Genomic DNA, 27,060 nt, shown 5'->3' with positions numbered 1-27,060 from the left:
TGACAAGAAACACTGAACCATTTTTAATGGCACAAAACAAATGCTGAAATATGGGTAGAAACTGCAGAGATAAGATGTCTGCTTGGACATCGTGTTGCCATCACCAGTGGTCTAGTTGAATATACGTGCAGCCGGCCAATGCTGGCTCTACTCGCAGGGCAGGAGGGGAAAGAAATGATCCTCAATGTGATTCTCCAGATAGGAGCTTGGCAGCGTAGTCTCGAACAGGCAATTGCAGACGGGGCAGGGCTGCTGCTTGTGGACGGCCCTCAAGTGTTCCTCGAGGTCGTACACCTCTTCAGTACACAGCACACAAGCCTCTGTCGCAGACCTGGAGAGAAAGCAGATGAAATCGAATTTAGAGATAGAAAGCGTAAACATATTCGACGGATCTGCCTGGCTGAGTAAAAACTATACAACTCTCCAGCTACTTTTAGTTTGAGTTTTCTTAAGTTGGCCTTACTTATCGGGACCTATTCGGTTTATGCTTTGGGGGTGACTGTCCAGCTGGCTCCGAAGCTAGCGACGTTTTTTAGTGGTTGTCCCCCTCTCCACCATCCTTCCCACTACAACAACAGTGGGAAGAATGATGGTGGAGAGGGGGACAACCACTAAATAAAAGTCGCTAGCTTCTGAGTGGGTTTTAAATAGGTCTGAATGGGTCCCGAAACGCCAAGGCCAGTTTTTAGTAATTAACAAAACTGATATAAGAAAAGTTCTGATATTACAAAAGTGTTGCAGGGCCCTGCAACACTTTTTCAAGTAGCCATGGAATGGATTTACGAAAGAAGCTTAATGCCTCACAAATTCACTGCCGCGAAAAATTATAGAATCCGTACAGTACAACAGAGCTACAAAAAGTTGTCGTATGCTGCTGTTGCATTCTCCCTTCTCCATCTTTACGAAAGTGTTGGTAGATAAGCAGGAAGGAATGGGATGGAAAATACGTCACACGTACCTCATGACCTTGAGCACTTTTTCTTTCGCTTTTTTTTTCCCTTTCAAATACACAGCTTTACAGTGAGATCACCTATACGCGTGTGAACAAGTCACGGCCTCCCGTGGCCGCCAGAGCAACTACCAAGCATGCCATGCTCAAATCAACTAATGGATGATACAATAGCTGAGAAGAGCGATTTTTGAGCTAATATCATCATTTGTCTAGAAAAGAGAAAGCAATTTTGAGCTGGCTTTGAGAATTTATCGTGAATTTCATACCGCATGCTACGCTATAATACTTGGCTCGCATTTTCTCTGGAGCCTTCATTACCAGCGTTTTCTGAACATGCTCAGAAAGTGTTGCAGGACCCCTTCAATACCATCTATCACTTGCTCACACAGGATTTCATGCGCTTTCTATGCTGAATTGCATCGTGGTGTGAAGGTCAGTTTTGCCAAAATTGGCTACTCAATGCAATACAGTATGGAAATTGAAAAAGAATTGAAGGAGACATAGCTAATACAACCAAGAAAACAAATGACATTACAGCATGTATACAGAAGGAAATGCACATTCTCGTCATCAAACTTGCTCGCGTTTCTTGTGAAGGCCAGGCGCTCGGCACTTTCCTGTCCAGAATGCCATTACAAAGCGCATGCCGCTCGTGACCGTGTACTAGTAACGAAACTGTGATAGTTGCGCGAGGAAAGCATGCGAAGTAGATGATTACTGTAGTGTGGCAGAAATAGCAAAACCGTAATACACATGCGTGGATTTAGGTTTTTTGTGAAAGGTTGTCGAACAACCTTGAAATGATGAGAGATAATTGATTCTACAGACAATTTAGGAAGAAAAAAAAGTGCTTTAACTAGCACAAGTAAATGGGCCTTGAAGCTGAAACAGAATGAAATGTAACTGTTATCTAGGTTTCAAGGCAGGTGATCCATAAGTGATTCCATCGGAAAATCTATGAGCAATTCCATCGCAAACACCAAAAGAGGCGCAATGAAAGGAGTTGGCATTTTATTTTCTTTGCAGCAAATGCTTCTACTGCAAAGTGCTCCAGGATTAATTCATGGCTTGCCAGCAATTGGTACAGTAAAAACGTTGGCCTTTGTCACATTTTTCAAGGGCAAAAAATTGTCAAGCCTCAAGCGTAGTGGAAGTATTAAGTGGTTAACGTACATTCAATATACAGGCACCTGACAAGCACTTACTCTGTGCTAGCTGGCTGTGTTGACTCGCTGTTTGCCTCGGGCATCTCAATTGCCACATATGCACTGTCGAGGTCCGAAGTAGCTTCTTCTTCTGAAATGTGAAGTCATCAATATTCATGTTACACAACACAGCGATGACTGTACACCTTACCACATGAAATTCATTTCGTAACGAGTGCTCTTCAATTTACAATGAAATCAAGATAAGGTGTTATATGCTGTCTGTGAAATTTCTAAGCATGAAAAAGGCCTCAACGATTCTTCACAGCCTCAGATTGCCACATATGAGTGACATGTTTTTACTTACAATGATCTTGCACCATCATGTGATTTCGTCACTTTCTGAATGATTTTTCATAAGCAGAGGTTGTCAAAGGACGTTTTTTTATCTAGTGCATAAATGTACAGTTTAACATCGACGTAAGAAACTTTAACATAATTTGATTCTCAATATAAAAGCAATTTAACATTACATCAGATCAAGTCCACAGGACACCATATTTAATCTCAATTTAACAAAGCATGCTCATAAAAGATGTTAATATAGCATACTTATTTGAATCTAGGCCGATAGTTCTTTCAAACTTCTTTGTATCAAACTCCAGGGCCTGCTAAGAGTCAAGGATATTGAAAAATGTGCCATTTTTTATTAAGAAAAGTGGTGCACAACTGGCGCCACCTAGAGAGTATTGTCGTTAGTAGCAGAGCCAACATCTGGCTTAAGCACACACGTGAAGCCGTCATTTTAATTTTTGTGGCGAGTGTTGAGGCGAACCGTTTATCACTTCGAGTCGCACTTCGAGTGGTCTGTGTGTGGCGCAGCTCAATGGTGCCAGTCATTATAGTGCCACTTATAAAAAGAAATTCATCTTAGCCGCGAAGTCATCTAACGTTCAAGCCGGGCAAGACTTTGGAATGGACGAAAAAAGGCGCTGCAGCATGAGACGACATTCTAGAAACTTTGATTGTGCGCTCTTTTAAGAAGTGTGGCATATCCAATGCCCTTGATAGCATCGAGGATTTCACACTGCTTGAAAACATCGACAAAAGTCAGCGACGACGACTCGCAACGAGCGTGGCATCGGCAAGCGCAGCATCCTTATCATGCAAATAAATAGAAGCAGCGCAAAAAAACGGCGACAAAGAAACAGACACAACCAGACTAGGGGCTGTATGTTTCTTGAGTTATTTGTGTCATGAACCAACTGCCTTGTTTCATCTCCATGTTCAATAACTGTTCTCTCATGAAAGACTGTTCTCTCGCTCGTGAATGGACTCACCAAGACTCAGATCGGGCCATTAGTGTGAGTCTTAGTGAGTACAAGTCATAAATAATTTGGCTAGCTTTAGTCCGGGTGAAGAAAAGACTGGCAAGTGTTAGTCCGAGTAATTCCCAAGTGCGAAGTACATTTTTTGAGCGAGGCTGAGTGAGTTTCACCTGTTATTACCGACCTATGACCCTGTGTAATACAAAGTGGTTGTGATGATCATCTGCCAGTGTTTTGTCTCGATTACGAAGCATTAAGCGTTTTGCCGCCTTGTCCCACCGCGTCTACGGTGTACGTTGACCCATACTCCTGTTTTCAGAGTAGTGATGGCAACAGGTGGCCATAACCGCTTGACGGAAAAGACCCGGCAATGTGCAAAACCTGAATCAAGCAGTTGAGGAAAAGCTCAGAGGAGCAGAAATTCCCTGTCAGCAATAAAGCTACAATTAACAACTCTTTCACGTGTGTAGTCTAACAAACCTCAATATGATAAACTCAGATATAATGATGTAAATTAAAAATAATCTTGCTATTGATATAGTGCTAGGAATACACCGTTATAACGAATTTTCGGATATAATGAACTTATTTTGCTGCAAGATGCAACTTTGTCACAATGAGGTTTGAGTTTAATAGAAATCTAAGGAAATTGAAAATGTTTATATTTGCTCAGAATGAAGATGTTCAAAGGAACTACTTTACAGTGCGGTTGCACTCACAGAAGCTGAGTTCCAAGCATTGGCTGTAGGTGCAAAAGCGGTCGGCTACAACATTACATCGACACAGTGACACCACTGATGACGGAAAGAAGCCACACTGCTTTCAACTTCTAACCAAGTGCAATAGACTTGACGAAACTTGAAGGGACCAGAAAAACGTGTTCTGTTAAACAGGAGTTTTATTTACTGAGAGATGAACAGGGGTGCCGAATTCAGGTACGAAACCAATTGTGCAGGAGGCAGAGCTGTTCCGTTCAAGCAGCAGTTCAGTTTAACGGATTTCTGTCTACTGTATAGCAAAGTGGTGTTTATTGTTTCTTAGCGTTAGAGCAACATTATAGACAGATCTGCATGATTGCCAGCAAAGCTTTAAACGTCAGCAATCATACTAGTGCTTGTTTTTCCACAACGCGGGCATGAGTGTGTTGCGAAATGCGTTACATCCATTGATGACTGGTTGCCCCTTGCCCGTCTTGTTACACTTCACACATGACACCTATGTGCCGCAGCGAAAGTGACAAAAAAAATTTACATGCAAAAGAAAAAGGCAAGGTCGTTTCATATTTAAGTTTTTTTTTCTTCTTCAATCAGCATGCGATTGTTTGCGGATGCAATCTGGCTAGAGTCCGACCATTTTATAGCCAGGCAATCAGCTTTATTTCCGACATTTAAAGAAAAAAAAATGTGAATGTTGAGCTAGAAACAACAAAGGAAGCAGATATTCTAGGCATAGACAAGTTGAAAGGTTGAATCAACCAAATTAGTGCAGCATGGTAGTTTGAACTACCGAATTCACTTGTGTAACGAACCCACTCGCATAATGAACCCACCCCCCAACTTGTTCCTTGAAAAAAAAAAAAACTTTTTAATGAATCCATTCATTTTATTTTGGCACGATAGCCAGTGCCGTTAACCTTCGAAACAACGTTAAATCAAGCTATATCACAAAATAACAATGCAATATAGTATATTGATATTAGATAGATACACTCAAACCTCGTTATAACGTAATGGGATATAATGAAATAATTGATATAACGAAGTAAATAAACTTCCCCTTGAAAACTCCTTCGAGAACCATGCATTTCAAACCTCGTTGTAACGAAGTAAAAATCAGTAAATGGATATAACGAACTAAATTAGTCTATCAAGTAGTCTATAAAAAAACGACCATAGTGTGTTGAATATCGCTTTCTGTGGAGTTTGACGCTCGTTCAGCACGGCTCTTTCAAAACTTCCGCGCCGGCCTTACAGCTACGCTCCACGCGGCCGAGAGAGCCGCCTTCCTCACACAGCCAGCGGAGAGGATTGAGGAAGCGCTCAGCGGGTCACATGACCGAGAAGCAGTGCCGTGGTGCAAAGCAATTTTCCTCTCACGATGGCAACGACTGCATCTCCGCTGCTACCATGCGTCTCCGTGCTACCCTCTGAGGCACTGCACCGTGCTCCCGACAGAACTGCAGAAATTGGGTGCCTGTTTCCTCTTCTAACCACCACTACTACTACTACTACTACTACTACTACTACCACCACCACCACCACCCTCTGCACCGAGAAAGGAGGACTCTCCGCGACAGCATTCTTTCCTTTTTTTTTGCCTCTCTCTCCGCGCGCGGCCTTGAAAGGAGAAGGCCGTCTCTACATGCAAAGATGGAAAAGGTAGAAGCGTGGAACAGGCGCCACGAATATCGGTATTTGAGAGAGAGCAAACAACCCGCCACAGTGTCTTCTTTCCTTTTCTTTTTTTCCTTCTTTGCGCGCAGCGTTGAGAGGTGCCGCCGCGGGATTGGACATGGTGCCGAGAGTATTTTCGGAGCGCGGTATGTTCAAAGTAACCGTCACAAGTGCTTGCACCTTCTAATTACAGGGCATTTTCACCCATTGGAATACACATAGCTTTGACGGGACATCAGCGTGAATTCGAATTACCCGAATGTTTGAATTAAGGAGATTCGACTGGGTTTATTTTTCGTGGAACGCGTGGTCGCCTAGCAGTACATCAGGCCGCAAGGCGGTTTCCTTCTTTGCATGCTTATAGGTGCGCGCCCATTTGAGCATACATTGCCACAAACTGTTATAGTCGATATAACAAAATAATGGATATAATGAAGTAATTGTGGCTCCCCTTCAACTTCGTTACAACGAGGTTTGAGTGTACTAGATAGTTTTGCAACCATGCTAAACAGTTGCAAGCAGCGCGAGCGCGGACGATGTCAATCAAAATTTGAAAGTCACGCCTTGTACGACAAAGCGCCATCTGCCGAATGCAGGAGAAACCTCTTTGCTGATAGCGCCACACAAGCACAGCGGCACAAAAACAAAGCGCCTGGCGTCCAAAATGGCGCTCGCGCTGCATCATGGAACACGTCGCACGCGCGCTCTCTCGGACCTATGCGAAGCGCAACTGCACCCACCGCGCCGACGGCGCGTTGTGCATCTGCAACGTCTACCACAACATTTGTGTGACGCCATCTAATGCTGCGTTTTTGTTGTTGGGTTAGTCGTTGTGAGCTTAGTTGGGACAACTACTGCACAGGCCGTGTTCGGCCGGTACGCTAGCTACACGGCTGGTTACTAACAGCATGCGCTGAAGCATTGGAACCGACGGACTAAACGACAGATTGGTGTTGATCCATGCACTTTTGTTACGGGACGAAACAATAACAGCTTTGAGCTACAAAAAAGATTTGTCGTGAACAAACAAAGTCGTCACCCAGAATTTCCGCTGTTAAAACTCCCGTGACCTTTTTCTCTTCTGTAATGAACCTTCCCTCTAAATTGACATCAACTTTTCTCAGAAAAAAGGTGGGTTCATTACGCGAGTAATTACGGTATGCGACTTTCAAATAGATTGAAAATATAAGGGGCCAGCCAATAATTTATGATTTTTCGAATTAACTGAAAGTTTGCATAATCAAGAGTCTGCTGCAGTGAGATATTACCGTATTTACTCGCATAATCCTCGCACATTTTTTTTTTTTGGCGGATAACCGATGCAAAGTTGGGGGGTGCAAGAACTACGCGGGGAAAAATTTCAGCGAAAACGTACAGAGCAAAAAAGGAAACACAAGTGGCCGTTATTCGGTTTTTTCATGCAAGCAACTAACAGCAAGCCTTGCAAAGTACTTATTAAACCTACCTCAACAATATAGGCAAAGGTCCAAAATAAGGCAAAATTTATTTGAGACACGAAAAGTGCAAGCAAATAGTCGAGAATTAGAATACAAGAAAGCTTGTGGGCGTTGCGGTAGCATTCGTCGCTCAACAGGAGCCCTCAAAAGGTAAGCTTAAGATGTCAGTATTAGGCTGATGGCCATTTAACAGAATCATCCGCAGTTGCCTTTTGAAGAAATAAGTTTACCATCAATCCTTAGGCACACAGAAGGCCCAGCGCGACTTGGTGGTTTTCAGCTGCCATCACTAGTAGCGAACACAAAGGGCCTACCGGCGGCCCTCTTGCCGTTGTTTAGTGCATGATCAATCACTTTCAACTTGAAAGCAGCCGTGTAGCTCCCTTATCGCCCCATAACCTAACAACATTAGGGACACAGCGTATCAAACACGCCGCAACGCGCACTTGCCACTTTGGCTTGACTCGGATTGGATTGAATCTCAGTACAATAATAGTACGCTCTATGCTTAGGAGATGGCGCGCGCTATTATCATCAGTAGCTGGAATGAGCAGACGGACATTATTGCGGCAATTTTAAGGGGTTTGATAATTACTCGAGGAAAAGAAGAAATTGTATTTTCGTTGGGCCATATGGGGGGTGCAAGAATTATGAGAGTACGAGGATTACGTGAGTAAATACGGTATATGCAACTAAAAACTGGCCAATATGGTATCAATGCTTCAAAAAAGTGAGCTTTAAGGAGATGATCGATGTTGTACCAGGCACTCCAGAAGTTTCTGGTGCAGCGGCTTCCACTTGTGCTGCGCTGTCTGCGGTCGTGGTTCCATCCGTCTGTGCGGCAGCGTCTTGCTGACGCAGGTCTTTGCAAATTGTTGTCATCGGCTCACCGTATCCATAAGGCGGCATGTAGTAGGGCACCAGTCTGCAAGGCTGCAATCCGCCTGGCGCGTTCCAGCCATGCCTGCTGCTTTGCGTGACCAGCCGGCTACTCTTGGACATCAGGGATATCCGAGGGGTCTTCCTCCAGGTTGGTGCAGTGACCTTGCGTGACTTGGTGCACACCGGAGCAGTGACAGTACCACCGTGCCGGCTGTCGAAGGTAACGGCAAAGTTTGTTGATTGCTTGGGCCGCGCGCCGGCGTGGTGGGACGAGTTGGCAAAGCTGGCAGTCTTAGTGGTGGTACTGGTGGCGGCTCCCGCCATAGTGGGAGGGCACTCTTGGCACGCTGGGTTCGAAGCATCAGGAAGACTGCAGGACAAGTCTCCCATTGTGGGGAAACGTGCCATTTCGATATCCTTCAACTGAAACAAATACAAAGAGAAGTGATGAATCACCCATGATAAATACTCCAGTTTTTCCCGTGACAGACAGTCACGTCGTTTTTGTACGCATGCAACGTGAGCAGCAATGGTGATCACTAGGCTTGTGAGAATAGTGAATTTTAGGTTCGAAGCAAATTTCAAGCCAATAGTGATTTTGATTGAATCATTTCGAATCGAATTCGAATGGTATGCATGCATATAAAAAAAAATGGGAATATTTATCGTGACCTAACTAGCCTGCACAATGTTTCTTTTGAATTGAAATGAGGGCTCTATGCAAATGCCCTTTTTTTTTTTTGCGTTCAAAGGAAGTTGAAACAACCTTGAGTAGTAGTTTGGGCAGGATGCCAGTGATAACCTGTAAGATACTTAACGTTTTAAAATTCATTATACTTGGAGAATATAAAACTTCATAACAAGCTTAATGAAATGAATTGATTTGAGGGTAACATGTTCCTTTAAAGCGGCCTTGCAACACTTTTTAAAGCAGCTATAGAGCCAGTAAACATGCTTGCTGCCTCACAAATTTACCACCAAAAAGTTTCTAGAATCAGTCAGGTACGAGCGGAGTTCCGAAAATTTGTCGCACGCTGCAATTGCATTATCTCTTCTCGTGCCAGCGAAATAGCTGGAAGCTAAGCAGGGAGGAATGGCACGGCGAAAGAAAATACATCACACGCACCTTGTGATCTTGAGCACCTATTTTTTTTCTTTTTCTTCTAGTACCCTGCTTTTCAGTGCGATTGCACACATACTCGAGGACAAAGGGCGGCCTCCCGCGGTGGCCCCGGTAACGAGCACGCCATGCTCATATCAGCCAATGGCAGCGACCAGAGCTCTATATTCCTTCTTGGCTGTGACAAGTGATTTTTGAGCTTGTTGTGTCATTTGCCGATGGAAGAAAGCAATTTTTAGCTTTGAAAACTTATTGTGAATTACAGACCCCGTGCTGTGCTATAACATTTGCCTCGCGTGTCTTCGGTAGCCTCGACTACCGATCGGCAGCGTTTTCTGACCAAGCTCAGTAAGTGTTGCAGGGCCCCTTTAAATACGAAGAGTGGCTTCATGGCAAAGCGAATTTTCCCTGGATAGGTGCTTTCACTATTTAGCACACCTACATTGCAGTGAAACCAACTTTACAAGCGGTTACTTTTCGATTAATATACATCTATTCGTTCATTGCGAATACTTCGAAAATGTTCGACATTTTAAATTCGAATTGAAGTGAATTCGAAAACTCAACTAGTCGTACGAATATTTGAAGCATTAACATATTCCCACAAGCCTAGTAATAAGCGATGTCTTAATCTATCGACTTTGGCTACCACTAGGTAGTGTTGATACATTGGCTGAGTGATGGCTAATGCTGGCTCACTACTGGCAAATGCCAGAAAGAGTTCCTGTACATTGGCTATCAGCTGTTTGAACAGCACTGTTCCCTTCATTCAATTTCAATGCAATGATTCAATTATTACACAACCGCACAAATTGTTTAGGACCAAATTTTACAAGAGTGCAAGGCACTCCTTTCTCAAATTTTGAAACTGAAGCAAGAGCCTAACCACTTTAATGTATACACTCAAACCATGAACAGTCGCATATATTGCAAAAATACCTACTAGTAGTGTTTGAATGACTCAAAATTCAAAATACCAGTCGAATATGTATAGCATTGAAAACATTTATATAAAATTTGCCAAAGCTAAGAGGTCAGATATTTTCAGATATTCAATACAAGCGTATTCAAACGAAATATACCATTTTCCATCTGCTTTCAAGACAAGCCTTCTGGATACGAGTCATACTTGTGGTTGCGCTACATCTTTTCAAATGTAATATTCTGCCAACAACGAGAAGATCACATCTTGCGCCATAGAAAAACAGCAAAATGTGGTTTTGTACGTAGATGCCCATGCTCCTTCTCGACTGTAAAGTGACACAGCCTCTGAACTATCGTAGTAAGTGGTTTCTCGACTGAACACAAAAATATCGTTAAAGCCTGCACTTTTTTCAACTGAATTTTTTTTTTTCCTTGGGTGAGCTGCGTTTGAAAACAACACCACACATAATACCGTACTTCTTTCACCCCAAAAATTCCAGTGCCAAGTTCGGGGTGCGCCTATTATGCGGGATAAAATTTTCAAAAATTTTATTTTAGACTACACCATAAACTGCTGATAACGTGAATGGTCAGTCAAGAATATCCACACTACACTAAAGCAAAAACGCGGTGAGTGTGCTGCCTCGCTCGTCCGAGAATCGAGGCATGAATCCGCATGCTCCCAGTTCTCTTCTTCCTCGACAGCTTACTGCTTCAAGAAACCCCAATAATTTGGTTGACTTATTCAAGCTCCACTGGCACAACAAGAGAGAGCACATGAAGAGGGAGGAGGGGCTTCAGATTAATATTAACTGGCCAGAATTCTTAAACATGCCATTTTGCACATTAATTGTTGTCCCGCTAAGTAGAACCTGTTATCATCAGTAATATGCATGGTGGATGGATTAGGTCTCGGGAACTTTCAGAGCTGTAGTTTTGAAAGATGTCTGGTAGCACTGTTATTACCTCGGCAATAGATGGCACGCTGACCGAAACTTTCTTTGTCGCAAACTCCTTAGGCACCGCTGGGGTTACCCTGGCAGGTTTGATCTCTGAAAGGCAGCAAGGACACAGCATCAACACCAAGTCGTGCACAGAGGGCAAAAGCCGTGCATAAAAGGAAAAATGTTGCAAGGAGTAAAGCACCTGGCACTTGTACTAGTACACGATTATCCATGTGAACTTTATACGTTGTCCTACACAGGGTATTTATTCCACAACCACCAGAACCAATGAAGGCTTCACGTAAGGCTGTCTCTTTTTTACATTTGTTTTACACAGAGGGTACAATGCATTCATATACAGCTAAACCAGCCTATAACAAACCTCCATATAACGAATTCCTCGATATAACGAAGTTTTTCTATTCCCCGCCATTGCTCCATAGAAGCACATGTATTTGCTTGCGACTTCTATGTAACAAAGCAACAGTGAGAGACCACCTTGATTTTCCCCACGAACGATCTGGGAATTTTATTCTGCATTTTGGTACAAGCATGCATCTTCAACGACAGCCCCGCTGCCCACGAAGCGCGAAGTGACGGCGGCCCGCATTGTGCACCAGGCGAGAGTGATCGCTCATTATTGGGCGAGGGTGGATGAGCGCGAGGCGGGTCTGCAGCCCACAACTGGCGTGGGCGGGTGTGTGCCTTCCTTCAAAGAAAAAAAAAAAAGGAAAACTACTTTTGCGCGCTGACAGTGTCACGCCTTTAGTTAGCGTTACATATGCGGGGCCGCGCTCCACATGAGAGTGCGCTTTACTGAATAGTTTTCCGCGGTGTCCATGTCGTTCGCTCATCGTTTTCGACGCCGTGCGCGCGTGAATAGTTTCACTGCGCGCGCATGGTGCGGAACCCAACAACGTTCAGGTTTGGTTTTTTTATTATTGCGGTAGCAATTACATAGCCAGTCTCGGCTGGTTCTTTGCGGTCACTGCCGCGCCATTCACCGTACATGTACACGTATCTATATAAATGAAAACTCAAGAAAAAAAAAACAAAAAAAAAGCCTCCCGTGCATGGCGCTCAGATTGCCACGATGCCCTGACGGATGCCCTGACACGCACTTATCTCCCCCACGTATTTTGCCTCGCGGGAAGGGGGGGGGTGTGTAGATGTTTGTGCGTGCGCACTTACTTTTCGGTGAAGAGAATCTCGCGCCTTCAACTTTGATCAGAACGATTGCGTTTAGTTGCCGGGTGCACTAAGATCACTTCGCTAGCAGGACAGGCGCCCCATTTGCGAAAGGAGTGCGCTTTTCAAACACAGTAAAGTAACAACTGGGGCACATTGTTCGTTCGCACTCATATCTGTACCTGTGATTACGTTTCGTGCCTCATTTTTGTTTAAACAGCGTGTTAGGTGTCGAGTGGTAAACGTTGTTAGTTCGCTCTCGTCCTGTGCATGCTGTTTTCGTGCGTCATTTGTGCGGGAGCAGAGCGCTGCCCGTTTCGATCTGTTTGCTGTTCTCAGCGTTAATTCCAAGTTGTTGCTATCACATTGCTTTGCCCTTGCGGCGAAACTGTGATTTTTCTTAATTTGGGACAACCGTGTCGTCACCACCGAGGGGATGTCAGATTAGGCGCTGATGGAAATTCTCAGAGACCACGGTGATGACGGATATTCGGTTCCATTTTAATGAGGTTCCACTTTAATGCTTCAAAATACACCACTACTTTTTTAGAAGGAAACAATGTAAATACAAGGGCTCATCACTTTTTTTTTTTTCGGACAATATTATTGAGAACTAACAAACAATGATGCCAAGGAAAGTATAGGGGCTGTTATTAGACCTAATCGTAATGCAAATGTGAAGAAAGAAAAGTGGACGGAAGGATACCTTATCAATGGCAGGTACCGAACCCGTGACCTTCGAATAACGTGTCTGATGCTCTACCACTGAGCTACAACAGCGATCATCCCTACGTCCACTTTAGAGTAAACAGTAGTGAAGGAAAGGATGACCACCGCCGTAGCTCAGGGGTAGAGCATCAGACAAGTTATTCGTAGGTCGCGGGTTCGGTCCTTGCCATTGATAAGTATTCCTTCCGTGTACTTTTCTTTCTTCACATTTGCAATACCATCACGTTTAATAAATTCTCATATACTTTCCTTGGCATCATTGCTAGTTCTCATTAGCCACTGCTTTCAAATGGCACTAGGGTTTCTTGGCTTGTACACACTTGCCCTTCTCTCGCAAGTCTCCTCTCCTCTCTTGATCACAACCGCTTCGCCCATCTCCACCGCTCCGCGACGCCCGCCACACTGGCTCGAATTAGTTTATTTTTCTGACTGGAAATGGGCCCAGAGCTGTTGCCCGCGTTTTGGCATGTGTGTCGTGTGTGCGCGTCTTGCTCGCTCTTGGTGTGCGTGTGCGGTCATGATGGCCGACGGGAGGACTAGCACGTGTTTTTTTTTCCTGCCGCTCAACAAAACGTCGAAAGTGTGACCGCTTGGCTTGAGCGTAATCCATGCGTTAGGTGCCGCGTTGCGGAGCGCTTGCTCATAGCTATTGACCACCTGGCAGCCAACTTGCCGCTTCGGGTGTCCCTATATTCAGCTGTGGAGATGGTGAATATTTCGTAGGCGGTGGTGACGGCTACATGTGCGCGAAACTGTTTTCGCGAGGCCGACTTCGTCGACGTCGGGCTTGATGCCGAGCCTGAAGCTTCCGAACAGGACCACTGCGGCGGCGATTTGTGGCAGCGCATCGTTGATTCCGACTTGGCAGAGCGGGTAGGGCATTTGTTGCGATTGTTTGATTACAGCCGATGATGATGCAGACACTGCGGAGTGACGAGAGCGATTTGGAGGAATCTGATTGCAAGAACGACGAAACTTAAGAGCCAGTGCCTCATGCAGCTTATGCTACAGGCCTCGGCAAACAAGCACACTGCCGTTTTAATTGAACTCGAGACCACCCTTATCGCTTCTGCTATTCGAAACACATGCACCACGAACTTTTGGGGGCAATAAAAAGTTTGTGTTTTCACTTGCAACTTTTATTTTAAAAGCTGTGTTTCATTTACTACGAACTTCGGGATACAGCGAACAGATGCCGCGTCACGCTCAGGTTTATTATAAGCGGACTCGACAGTATAAGGAGCTTGTTTCGTGTAAGATGCAACTTTGTCATAGTGAGGTTTGATTGTAGAATGTTTTGAAGTGGAAATTTTGGCTGTTCTGACACATTCATTTCATATTTTGCAAGCACAATCGCCACAAAACAGTTTGTGAGCTGCCCTTGTTTGCCAATGATGAAACATTATCTACCTTCCTTAAGCTCATTATAATGTCATGACCTATGACACATTCAAAATATGCAATATGTAAAATATTAAAAAAACTGAAAATAAGATTCAACAGCCTTTTCTTGCTCTTGCAGTGACAATATGTTGAGTGAGTAGTCAAGGGAATCATTTAGGAAGGTATTGCGAAAAACTTTTCACTGGATATGGAATGCACATTAATATCAAGCAAATATAGTACATAGCAGTGTGTACAATAAGAATGTGAAAAGCAGCATACGTGGGTTAGATGCCGAGAACTGGGCAGTGCGCTGGTCATTCTGAAACAGGCCAGAAAGCAAAAACTACAGTGAAAAGCACAACTACAGTGACACTACTGGCACAAGACTCTGGCTTGCCTAGGCAGAGAAAACCAAGACAATTTAGAAGGCTACTCGCACCTAACAGTGGCAGTAGAGTTTACAGCCCACTGAAAACCACCAAAGAAGCGTTCTTAGAGTGCAACACAATCGCGACACGAAAACAATAACATTGTAGAGACGTGACAGCGTCTGATGTAGACGTGCCGTCGTCACTGGTTTAATGAAAGGACAAGATACGAGACATACAGGAAGCGAGCTGCCAAGAGCAGCGGTCGTGGCATCCAGCCAGCCAGAAGCGTACGACCATTCTAGGTGCCTTGCACCACGAGCCACCAGCGCTTGTCATCTTTTTCTCCAACCGGCTGGCCGCCACTAGCGCTACGCTACAACATGATTATGAGACACACCATAGTGAGGCACTCTAGGTTAATTCTGACAACCTGGAATCTTTTAACGTACATTTCCACCAAAGTACAGGAGAATGCTTTTGCATTTTGCCCTCGCCAAAATGAGGCTGCCATGACTGGGAATCAAACCCATGCCCTCTTGCTTTGCTTACCAGTGTAATGTCCCCTGATTACCGACTCCATCTTTTCAACATTCTTCAGACTTTCCAGGTTAAATTCGTGCTAGAAATGCATCAAGGACAATTTTTTCTTGGAGATCATAGAGGCAAAAATTTAGTTGACTACAGGCTATAAACGCTAGCTGCAGTGCATGCCTTAAAGTCAATTTAACGTTTGTTATTGTACTGGAAATTTACCAGGCTAGTGATGCGATCTCTGTGCAAGAAAGAGTGGGCTAAATGCATAGATATGCTAAGACCAGTCTTCAATAAGTGGAAGATTCTGGTGTACTAAACAATACTATCTAATCCATGGTAGATACTGCGCTAATATATAGTATAATGACTTATTAGAAGATTACTTGTATGCCTAGCATTAGCAATATCAATGAGGTTCCAGCCGCTTGCGCCACTGAGATTTCAGAAGCGAGGAAAGGGAAACGAACGTCTCACCATTGTTGCCCAATGGCTGCGTGCCATTTGCATCTCTTGCTTTTTATACTTCCGGTACAACTTCGTGTATTCGTCGGCTGCAGCGTTGAGCCGAGCCACCATCTCCCGGACTTGGTCTTCGAGCTCCCTGGCAGCCGATGCAGTGACAACCACGTTGTTGTTAACCTTGACACATGAAATAAGAAAAAAAAACTAATTAGTACTAAGTATGCATAAAATGATCAAACAATGTTTTAATTTCCTCGGGAAACAAACTTCAATTCATTTTTTCGTTTTGTGTTTAACCCATTTACGAGAGACAGACACTGGGGAGCGTTTCTTATATATGGTGTCTCTTAAAAACAGGTTACCATGTTCTCACTTTCACCTCTACTTCAGCGAAGGCACACTGGCATTTCCTATACCCCAAGAGTCTCTTACATCAGTATATCTTGCAAAGGGGTTCAACTGCACACAATAATGACACACATCGTAGCAGAAGATCCTGGATTTATTTTGACCTTGAGTTCTTTAACATGAACATAAATCTAAGTACAAAACAGGTACATATGTATTTCCCCCATAAAAACATGACCAACGTGCCTGGAAATCATGCCCACAACCTGATGTGCGAGAGAACGCACAACACTGATCCAAAACAAGTGCAAACACACGAGACAAGAAAGAAGGACAGACTGGACTATGTGCTGGGCAAGTCCAGGTGGTCTTTCTTTTTTCGTGTGCTTCTGCTGTTTCTTGATAACGAGCCTTAACAAAGCCCAGGCTCAAACACTTTCACAGTACAGATGCATCGTTTTCACAGCAAACTGACCTCGTTATCAAGTCTCTCATCGTCATCCTCAGTGCACGTGCCAATGTCACACATCTGGAATGAGTTGCAGAGCAATGCTTCAGTGCCAGGGAGTGTCAAGGATTAAGCTACAACACTACAACAAACAACTGTACCTTGAGAAAAAAGCGCTGGTACTTGGCCATAGAAACAAATAGATGCAAAAAGATTGGTCTACAGAAGCTTAATATCTCAACCTTATGTGAACTTCATATATTCTCACACATTTATTTTTCAAAAAAAGAGAGTGCAATAGGGTATTAGATAGTATGTGCCTTCCATCCCTCTCTTTTTTTTATAACAGCAAAGCTGCTCTTAGCCGAGGCTTTCTGTCACGATATATCTCCGCAGCGCTTGCAGTGGATGGAGTTGAGAGAGAGACGCGACGAGAACATCGGGATGGTGCGACGAACGATGATCAAGCTATAAGAACATTCTGGTACTGCAAAGCCCATAGCGGCCAGACCGAGTTGAAGAGATGTATCTAATCCTAGCTAAAGACGCCCTGTTTAGCTAGTTTCAGTGCTGAGTACGAACTAAGATCTGTTAATGTAAATAGAATTTTGTTTGTATTGCTCAGTGTCATTATAGCTTTTTTAAATTTTGGTATTCCATTTGTTTTTTATAAAGTTTGTTGGTCGTCCTACCACAGTCTTCCTGTGCTCGTCTCACTATCTCCGAATCCATTCCAATGTTGCAAGCACTCCCGAGATAATCTTGACACAGGTCCTCCGTTCTCTTGCTGTGGACCTCACTTGTCATCATTCGTGCTCAAGCTGGCATGACACCTTCCATCGTTGCACGCTTTTACTTGTCGTATCACCACAACATCCCACACTTTCGCTAACATGCATAAAACACTACACTCGACCATTCACATGTCCACCAGTTCTAACACTATACGGCTACACTCACAAGAATAATTGCACACAATACTCAACACTCAATATTCCAAAACTCTATAGCATTTCATATCTAAAGAACCCTACTCCACATACACAGTCATCAATCAACATCCCTTTTTAAAGCAAAGGGGGCAATAGGAAAGAATGTGGTGGGGACAAACTACTTGAAGTAGTCCTCCTAGAACATTCTCCACTGCCTATAACTGATATTCTTTCCGAGGATCAGGCCCTAGTTTGGTACAGCATGCTTAACCTGTGTTTCTTAACATTCCGCGTCTTTTTCAACTTCTTCCAGCGCCTATTGGCCACCCACCATCTTGACCGCTCGCTACAGCTCATTTCACTGTTTCTGTTTACTCGACGCCTCTCCAAACCAGCTTTTCCAGGTCGCGTTTTATCTTTCATCACCCTCTCCATTTCCAGATCTCTGAAATCTACTTTATGTATTTTCACAGCATTCTGTCCTTTTGATCTTTTGAGCACTGTTACTTCCATCCTTTATTTATTTCCCGGACGCTGCCATCATGTTATAAAAAAACTGTTTCAAAACCGGAATGGCGAAGCAGTGAATGCAATAGCAACAAAATGTAAGGCTGGAAGCCAATCCTTATAGATCTGATTATGCGTAACTAGACCAAACGCTAGTGTGAGAGAATACAGCCATGCCAGCGAGAGATGCTCTTCTCGCAGTCTCCTTGCATTGACAACTGGCACATAGAAGGCTTCACGAGCTATAAGATAGTTTGCACACGATGTCATGGACACAAACCACCGAACCAACATGGTGGCTTCAATTTTGCCAAGGCGGTATAATCACACGGAAAATAATCTGCTTCAGTGTGATAACGAAGTAGCTTGAACCTCTTTGGGCGTCTTGTACATGAATAAGAAAGTAACCAGCATGCGATGCACAAATAACATTAACGTGACACAATGAACTTCGTGTCCCACCATTTTGGTGCACCAACATGGCTCTTTCAGTGATGTCAGTGCAGGCAATCTATTCGCGCTGATGCCTGCTGTGATCTGATGCCTGCTGTGATCGCGCACGCATAGATATCGTGACCACGCCCTTGGGATCAAGCTAAACGACTGCTCCTGGAACGACCGCAGCTTTTAAAAAAACCGAAACTATAACAGTTTCGATGAAAACAAAAAGACACTGTTTTATCCACGTTTACAATCACGAAGCTTGATGGCTTTTGCACTTTGCGACTAAATTCTGGTGCTGCGGCGCAGTACGGCTCTGACAGGCGAGTTTGGAGCAACAGGGGTGGTTGGGCGCAGGATGGCACAGGTAAGCAAGTTTCGCGCAGCTGTTCCACCCCTGTGAAAGTTATGAAAGGGTGAGGGGAAATTACACAGGACAAGAAGCTTCACCTGTTCTTCTGCACGGGTCATCACCTTTGAGCACTCTATCACTCCATGTTCTTTTTACCCTCAAATGAATGGCTTACTTCCAGTGTGGTTACGAGCAAGTGGGCCCGTCACATCATCCAGCAGCGGCTGCAGCAACTGTGCAACTCGCAATGCTCAAATCAGCCAATGATTGTGGACATTGACTTTACAGAAATGCTCTTTAGGTTTACAACATCCAATTGTTAACCGCATGATTCGTTGAGGTAAGTGCATCTGGATTTCTAGCTGACTTTGAAAATTAATTGCAAGTCCCAGGCAGCATGTTGCGTTATAATGTTTGCCTCACATGTCCTCAGGAGCCTCGATTACCAATCGGTCGCGTTTCCTGACCACGCTGACAAGTTTTGCATGGTGCTTTTAAGTAAATCATAGGAATATATAGAAACGGTCATTTCTTAATAAATTAACAGTGCTAGAAATAGGGAAGAATGTCCAAAAGTGTTTAGTCCCACTTGACTCACAGGTGTACATATTGTGATAATTTCATATTTCCCTAAGCTAAAGAATTCCCATTAGGCTCATATCTACAGCTGCCATGCACTTTAGTTTACCGTTAGTGGTTTAATTTTATTTTTAGATTACCGTATTTACTCGATTCTACCGCGCCCTCGATTGTAACGTGCACGCGGTTTCCACGACGGAAAAAAAACGAAGAAAAAAAAAGACAAAAAAAAAAAGACATGGATCGCAACGCGCACCTATTTTTCTCGTTGGCCCGCACGATCACACCCCTCGGGAAAACGACTCCTTTCGGGAGCATCTTTTGTTTAAATATGGGGATTGGGGGAAGCTTGTGCCCATCTGACGTGTAACAGAGCATTGCTGTCACTGCAGTTTTATTGTGGACCGATGTCAGCACGCGAACTTGCTTCGCCCCCTTCTTCTCGACAGTTGTGGTGCCAGGCATGTTAAAGTAAAGAGGCGTCTGATCGGCATTCCCGATTTGCCCAAGCAGGTAGCCGTTGTGCCGCAAATTTAGGACGGACCTTTGAAAACTGTGAAGCTTTTCATCGTACTCCTCCGCAAAACTTTTGGCATATCCCCGTTCACCTTCGAAGAGAAAAGCCTTTCCTCTTCATAAAGTTAGCCAACACCTGCTCGCTTTAAACTGGCTTCGCATTAGACCTTTTTCTAAGGCTCATTGCATAGCCCGCACTTGGAGCAGTTCTGTCGTCACGGGCCGCAGTGCCGCTCGCAGCTCCAGCACATACTCGCCGAGCAGCTCTTCAATTTGCGGAAACCGACCCTACTGTGGTCCACTGAAGCCTTTGCGTGAAGCTTTGCTGTCAACAATCTTCAGATTTTGTTTCCGCCAGTCCCGCACGCACGTTTCGGGAACTCTGAATGACCGCGATGCGGCCCGATTTCCGTCCGTTTCTGCACACGCGATGACTTTTCTTTTAAAAGCGGCATCGCGGTGCAATCGAGATTTTGGAGTCGGCCCTTCCATGCCATCGATGCTAATGCACTACAAGATGATGAACTTCTCAGCACACGTACGAAGTGCCGCACATGGGAAACACATAAGCAGAAATGGCCGACGGGCCATACCGACGCACGTGGGGGCGGCCATTTTGGAAATGCCGATGGCAATAGAAAAACCGTATTCATTCTTTTTTTTTGTACTCGATTCTAACGCGCATGCAATTTATGAACTCGCTTAACTGGAAAAAAGGTGCGCGTTAGATTCGAGTAATTACGGTAATGCATGCCTCAAGGGCTAATGGGGTCTCCAAATTGACAGAATGTTTCCAGAACTGCCAACATTCTGGCAATTCAGGGACTGGGAACTCTGGGTATTAGGAGAATAATGCCAGGATTTCTAGAGGGCAGCAATATTGTATAATATCACAATCGTAGGGTCTGTAAATGATTGGTTGGTGCAGCAATAAAAATATCCGACATAACACGGGCCTTTATAAAAGAAAGAAAATGAGAACTCACAACAGGCTTCTTGGTCAACTGGTGGACGGTCTCATGGAGGTTATCATTTTCTAACAACACGTTCATAACCTTTGAGGCAAGCTATCAGGGAAGGAAATAAAACAAATATTATAACTAACTCCAGTTAGGCATACACCTACAAAACAATGTACGTCAAATCCCACAAGTATCTCTTATTGTTTAAAAGGGGGCATTAACAAGAAATGTAGTCGAAGGCACCCGAAGCAAATTAATGGCACGTCGATTACCAAAGTGTTACTGCTACACCGTATTCAAAAGTAAGCAACAACTTAATGTGACAATTTCTGAAAACATTCAGAGCACTAGGAATGGCCAGAAGATTGCAAAACGTCACCCAATCTCAAGACACTGCCATAACATAACCAGTACAGCAACTCAGCAAGTGAATTGAAATTCAGAATGAGCACATCATTAAGGGTGTGCAGAGAGATAACTTTACACCTCATTGCATGCAAACAAAACAGTGATGGCACCCAATAGAATATGGATAGAAGGCGAACACTGTTCGAATGGTTTTGAATAGTGAGGCAACAATTTTCAAAGCAGGCCTAGACTGGTGAGGTGACAATCTTGAAAACGACCCAAGAATTCCATGTTTTATTCTAAAAAAACATTCATAATCTTCAACAAACAAACATTACAATTACTTTTAACCAGCAACAAACACAAGTATTTAATCTGAGCAGCAATTAGAGCCTTCAAAATATCTTGTAATTGCACGCTGAAACCTAGCAGTGCTTACAGCATTCGAGGTGGTACCTCGTCAACAGCTCTTAAATAAAACTTGTACTTAAATATTAAGCATTTTTCAAGAAATGACATTGTTATGCATATTACAGTGAAGATGATTGATTGCTGGCACTGTTGCTTCAGCGACAGTGGAGTCTTTAGGAAAACGTCATCATGTGATCAATATAACATCAATAGTGCCATATGTACATGGCCTGCATGCATCTGGTTAGTTTGATGATGAAAACAAAATAAAGTCACCCCTAAACTGTTATTTTCATAATTTTCATCTTTGCTGATTATTCGAAAACAATTCGAAAAGTATTTGGAAATCTAACTATGCACTATTTGAATTAAATAGAATGCTATTTGATTCATTATTGGGAATTTTCAAATGTTTGCACACTCCTGCGCTTCAAGTTTTTCTTCTTCCTTTACTATTAGCATGCCATTCAACAAATAAACAACAAATCACATTTCAAGAAATGCTTTACAACATTTAGAATGGAATGAAATAACTTCATTATTACCCCATTTAGAACACTAGCAAATAAACATTATTATATGCAGTAGTGCACAACAGGACTGCCTATATTATGACTAAGTCCTGCGTAATGAACAAAAGTATAACAAACCTGAATATTATAAGTTTAGGAAAGGTTATCGTAAAAGCCTGCATATAGCCTGTTTTTATTTTCTAGATTTTCAGGATACGAAATTTCAGCCTGATACTATAAGCGCGTCCCAAGAATTTTCGGCCGAAATTCAGTTTTGGTTTCAGCATAGCAGGGTGCTTGCGCCGTGCTATGCCGGTATCATCAGGTGTTTGAGCGCTTCTGCACTAGGTCCTAGGTAGTGTTAGCGGCGGTAGTCTTACAGACCCACGCGTACAACAGTGGTGAGTGGCCTTTGCTTCAACCTGGAGCCCATAACGCAAGCCACGTGATTTTATGCCATGTCAGCACTGCGCAGGCAGTACTCTACTATTTTTAGAAGGAATGTTATCGCTGCTGCCGAAACCATAGACAACTGTGCCGCGGCGCAGCAATTCGGAGTCGACAAGCAGAGTATTTGCAGTTGGCGGAAGCAGAAGGACACTCTCGCAGGGGTACAACAGACGAAATAGATGCGGGCAGCTTTTTTTCTTCTTTTTTTCTTAGCACTGTGCATGATTCCACCAAAAATATTCCCTGCGTAATTCTCCCATCGCACCTTACTCAACCCCTTGACTTTTAATCGGTTTTACACGAAAAAAAAGTGCGAGGATCAAGCAAGTACACACGGTACGTTTCACCTCCATAAGCCAGCAGTGCCTGATTGCTATAATCGCTGCTGGCCTTTCTTCTTGCCGTTCTTCATTGCTCTATCCATTTGACTCACTTTACTGCTAATGCATATTTCCCTACTTCTGTCTTTCGTTATTTATTTATTTATTTATTATCATAATTACTACTAAAAGTTCATACATACTGACCTGTTGAAGTTGAGTGCAAAAAGACAAGACATTACATTGCACTAAAAACTGAAATCTCTAAGCAACTCACAAAATAATTTCCTCATAAATTTAAAAATATTACTATTAAACTCAGATTCATCCAAACCTCGTTGTAACGTAACTGGATATAACAAAATAATAAATATAACGAAGTAAATAAAATTTTCCTTGAAAGCCCCATTGAGAACCATGCATTTTAAGTCTCACTGTAACGAAGTGAAATTGACGGGTAAATGGATATAACGAACTAAATTAGTCTATCAAATAGTCTTTCTAGAAAAAAAACCCAACCGTTGTGTGTTAAGTATATGGTTTTATGCGGAGTTTGACGCTCGTTTGGCGCGGCTCTTTCAAAACTCCCGCGCCGACCATACAGCCACGCCTTGCGCGGCTGAGGGAGCCGTCCTCCTCACACAGGCACAGCCAGTGGAGAGGATTGAGGAAGCGCTCAGCGGGTCACATGACCGTGAAGCGGCGCCGCGGTGCTAAGCGATTTTCCTCTCACTTAAAATCAAACGGTAGGGAAGCTTCAGAAGACTTGCATTTACTCACAAATCAGAGGACATCCGTCATTAATTGAAGTAATCGGTGGTGTGGGTCTGCACACATTTGCCTGGCAGTGAGTCAATCAATTTTGCACGCAGTTCGCAAAGCATAGTAGCGCGCGGCTAAGTCCAGCGCCAACACTCTCTAATGACGACGGCAACGACTGCATCTCCGCTGCTACCTTCTGCACCGAGAAAGGAGGACTCTAAGCGACAGCTTTTTTTCCTTTTTTTCTCTCCGGGCGCGGCCTTGAAAGAAGGGTCTCTATGTGTAGAGACAGAAAAGGGAGAAACGTGGCACAGGCGCATCGTAGATTAGCATATGAGGGAGAGAGCAAACAACCCGCCACAGTCTCTTCTTTCCTTTCCTTTTTTTTTTTTCCTTCTTCGTGCGCAGCTTTGAGAGGTGCCGCCGCGGTATTGAGCACGATGCTGAGATCATTTTCGGAGCACGGTATGTTCGAATTAACCGTCGCAAGTGCTTGCGCATTCAAATTACAGGAAATTTTCACCCATTAGAATACACGTAACTTTGACAGAACCACAGCGTGAGTTCGAGTTAACAGGAAGTTTGAATTAAGTGTGTTTGAATTAATGAGGTTCGATTGTGTTTATTTTCCGTGGCACGTGTGTGTCGCGTAGCGGTACATCGGGCCGCGAGGCGGTTTCCTCTTTTGCATGCTTATAGGTGTGCCCCCGTCTAAGCATACATTGCCACAAACTGTTATAATTGATGTAACGAAATAATAGATATAACGAAACAATTGTGGCTCCCCTTCAACTTAGTTATAACAAGGCTTGCCTGTATGATGAAATTGGGTAGTTGTCCAAAAAAATTTGTTGAGAGCGGGTTTTCATCACATGCAGTTTTAGCATGAAAACTACATAGTGGAATTAACTTTTAGGTTAGAATTCACTGTTCCACTCCATATAGAGGGCAGAAATGACTGGCAATACAAAAATGCCGTATTTACTCGCGTAATAAACCCACTCACATGAACTCCACCCCACCTTGGTCTTTATGAATGGATGGATGGATCAAAAAAATTGCCCGCAGCTTCCCTCGGGGGAACACTGAGGAGGATGCGGAGCATATAATTGGTTAACGGGGTGTTAAAGTGCGACTTACTTCGGTCGATGGCTAAATTGGTTAACGTGGTTGTGAAATGGGGTGTTAAATTGCGACTTACTTGGGTCGATGGCTAAATTGGTTAACGTGGTTGTAGGAGGGGGTGTTAAATGAGTGAATACGTACACACGTATGCGAAAGGGCGGCGCTGGTCGAAGGGACGTCGATCATTGTGTTTGTGGATTCGTTGGAATTCATTTCACCGCGACCTTGGACGTCGACGCGCCGTACAAACCAACCGACGAGCGGCAACTGAGCGAGCGAGCGCCGACCTTGAGTATATATACAGCACGACGGCTGTTGAATGTTCTCGAAGCGCGACGCCACATGCGCGTCCACTGGAGAATCAGGAGAATTGTAGATGTCGAACGCGGTGTGTAGAGGAGGAAGGGTGCACAGATGGTGGAGGAGTGAAGCGCGCGCGGTGTGTAGAGGAGGAAGGGATGCACAGATGGTGGAAGAGTGGGCGACGGCGCGACGGCGCATGCGCGCGCGTCAGCTGTCGAATGTTCGAGAAGCGGTGCGGACGGCGCACTACAAGGCGCGAGTATAAGATGCTTCCGCATCTAAAACTTTATTGAGGTCCTGAAGGATTCCACCCCCTTCTTATAAGAGTAGGATTCTGAGCCGCTCCCACGTAGGGACGGGAAGCAAAAAAAAAAGTTTTTTTTTTTATTTAAATTTATCTGTTCATTTTATTTCGGTATGACAGCCAGTGCCATTGTCGATTGAAACAAGGTTTGAATCAAGCTGTTATATCACAAAATAACCACGCTAAACAGTTGTGAGCAGCACGAGCACAGACGACATCAACCAAAATTTAAAAGTCGCGCCTTTCGCGGTAGAGGGCCATCTGTCGAGTGCAGGAGAAACCTTTTTGCTTATAGCACCACGCAAGCTCAGCGGTACGAAATCAAAGAAAGAAACAAGGCGCATGGTGTCACACAGGTCCCGTTAATTAGGGAGGCGATCGCCGGGCTAATTCCAAGGGCCGAAGTATCGGCCCCCCGAACCGCACCACGAAAGAGTGGACAATTTAGAAGTGGTCCTTTTTGGCGCGCCAGCGGACGCCCGCTGTGGCCCAAAGAACAAGTCAGAGCCGAGAGTTGATAAACAAACAAATTATATTCTCAAAATTGGCAGATCGAAAACAATACACGAGAATGCACACTCCACAATAGTTACATACAATACGTCACCAATCAATCAACACACTACACAGTACAATTAGCCCCACTCGAACAATGGACACAGACAACAATACACACTAGTACAATGCAGTCACATGCATTGAACAACCAAGACACTCAAAGACTAAAGGGATAGAAAACCTATTCAGTCCAAAGTTCTTGGAACCAAAGTCTAGATGATACTCTTCCGAGAATCACTCACTCAAAGTCCAGCGTTGTTGTCGTTCCGCAGCTCTCGAAGTTTCTCTTCCAGGAAACCTCCCGTCTTCAATTGGCCACTCTTCCAACTTCAACTTCTTCGCCGGAACACGTCGGCTTCACACACGCAGCTGTTGCCCCGCGTCTTCGCTCGATAGCGGTAAACACACACTCTTGCCGATAGCTCGAGTCGTCACCCCTCAGGTGGAAATCCTCTTCACCTCCGGCCTCGTCCCTACGGACCAAAGACTTCGCCGACTACACGGCGGAATCCCTACGCGCTCTGGCGCTCACTTCCGTCTCCTCCTGATTTCTCGTCTCTGCCGCTCGATTAAATACCTTCCGCGCCACCTTCCAGAAATTTCTCGTCATTTCGTCGGCGCGATACGCGGCGAAGGCTGAGGGGAGAGTGAGACCGTTCGACTGCCCTCCGCGTCGGATGACTCATCTCGGCGTGGCCACGCCTCCTTCGTTCTAGAAAAATCGCGGGCTTGCTCGGCCGCCGTTGTGGGGTGAGGAGGTTCGTCGATGAAGCCACGCTCCTGCGGGGAGAGCGCGCGCCCGGGAGCCTTGGATGTTTGTTTTCTCTTTTTTTTTTTCTCTTTTGACCTCGCGGCGTTTCTCCCGCCCGTTGTCGCAAGAATTTGGCGGCGCGTTCATTTTTAGCGCTCGTTCTGTGACACTGCCCCCCACTTTAAGAATATTATCTCATAATATTCAAAACCACACAAACGAGCGCAAACAGTCACCACACATTCTCACAGACTGTAACACAATCCGTCGCTCATGACACTTCACATTCACAATATATCACTCAATACGATTGGAC

At 44.3% G+C, this 27,060-nt stretch overlaps 1 protein-coding gene across 4 annotated transcripts in view; it reads right to left on the bottom strand.

The window, feature by feature from the left end:
- Positions 1-27,060, bottom strand: part of LOC142814560 (uncharacterized) — a 45,741-nt gene continuing 18,681 nt past the window's right edge. For 3 of the 4 annotated variants that reach the window (XM_075893443.1, XM_075893444.1, XM_075893445.1), the window contains exons 7-14: positions 20,925-21,005; positions 16,639-16,692; positions 15,828-15,992; positions 14,728-14,767; positions 11,168-11,253; positions 8,037-8,580; positions 2,158-2,248; positions 1-331 (exon numbers count right to left, since the gene is read on the bottom strand). In XM_075893443.1, the coding sequence (XP_075749558.1) occupies positions 148-331; positions 2,158-2,248; positions 8,037-8,580; positions 11,168-11,253; positions 14,728-14,767; positions 15,828-15,992; positions 16,639-16,692; positions 20,925-21,005 (1,245 nt within the window). In that variant the 3' untranslated portion in view covers positions 1-147. The remainder of the gene's footprint in view (positions 332-2,157; positions 2,249-8,036; positions 8,581-11,167; positions 11,254-14,727; positions 14,768-15,827; positions 15,993-16,638; positions 16,693-20,924; positions 21,006-27,060) is intronic. The other variant, XM_075893446.1, reaches the window with a different exon arrangement.

This window comes from Rhipicephalus microplus, chromosome 4 (assembly GCF_043290135.1).
Source record: "Rhipicephalus microplus isolate Deutch F79 chromosome 4, USDA_Rmic, whole genome shotgun sequence".
In the NCBI taxonomy this organism is placed as follows: domain Eukaryota; kingdom Metazoa; phylum Arthropoda; class Arachnida; order Ixodida; family Ixodidae; genus Rhipicephalus; species Rhipicephalus microplus.
The sequence above is the reverse complement of the archived record's forward strand: the minus strand, read 5'-3'. Positions and strand labels throughout refer to the sequence as shown.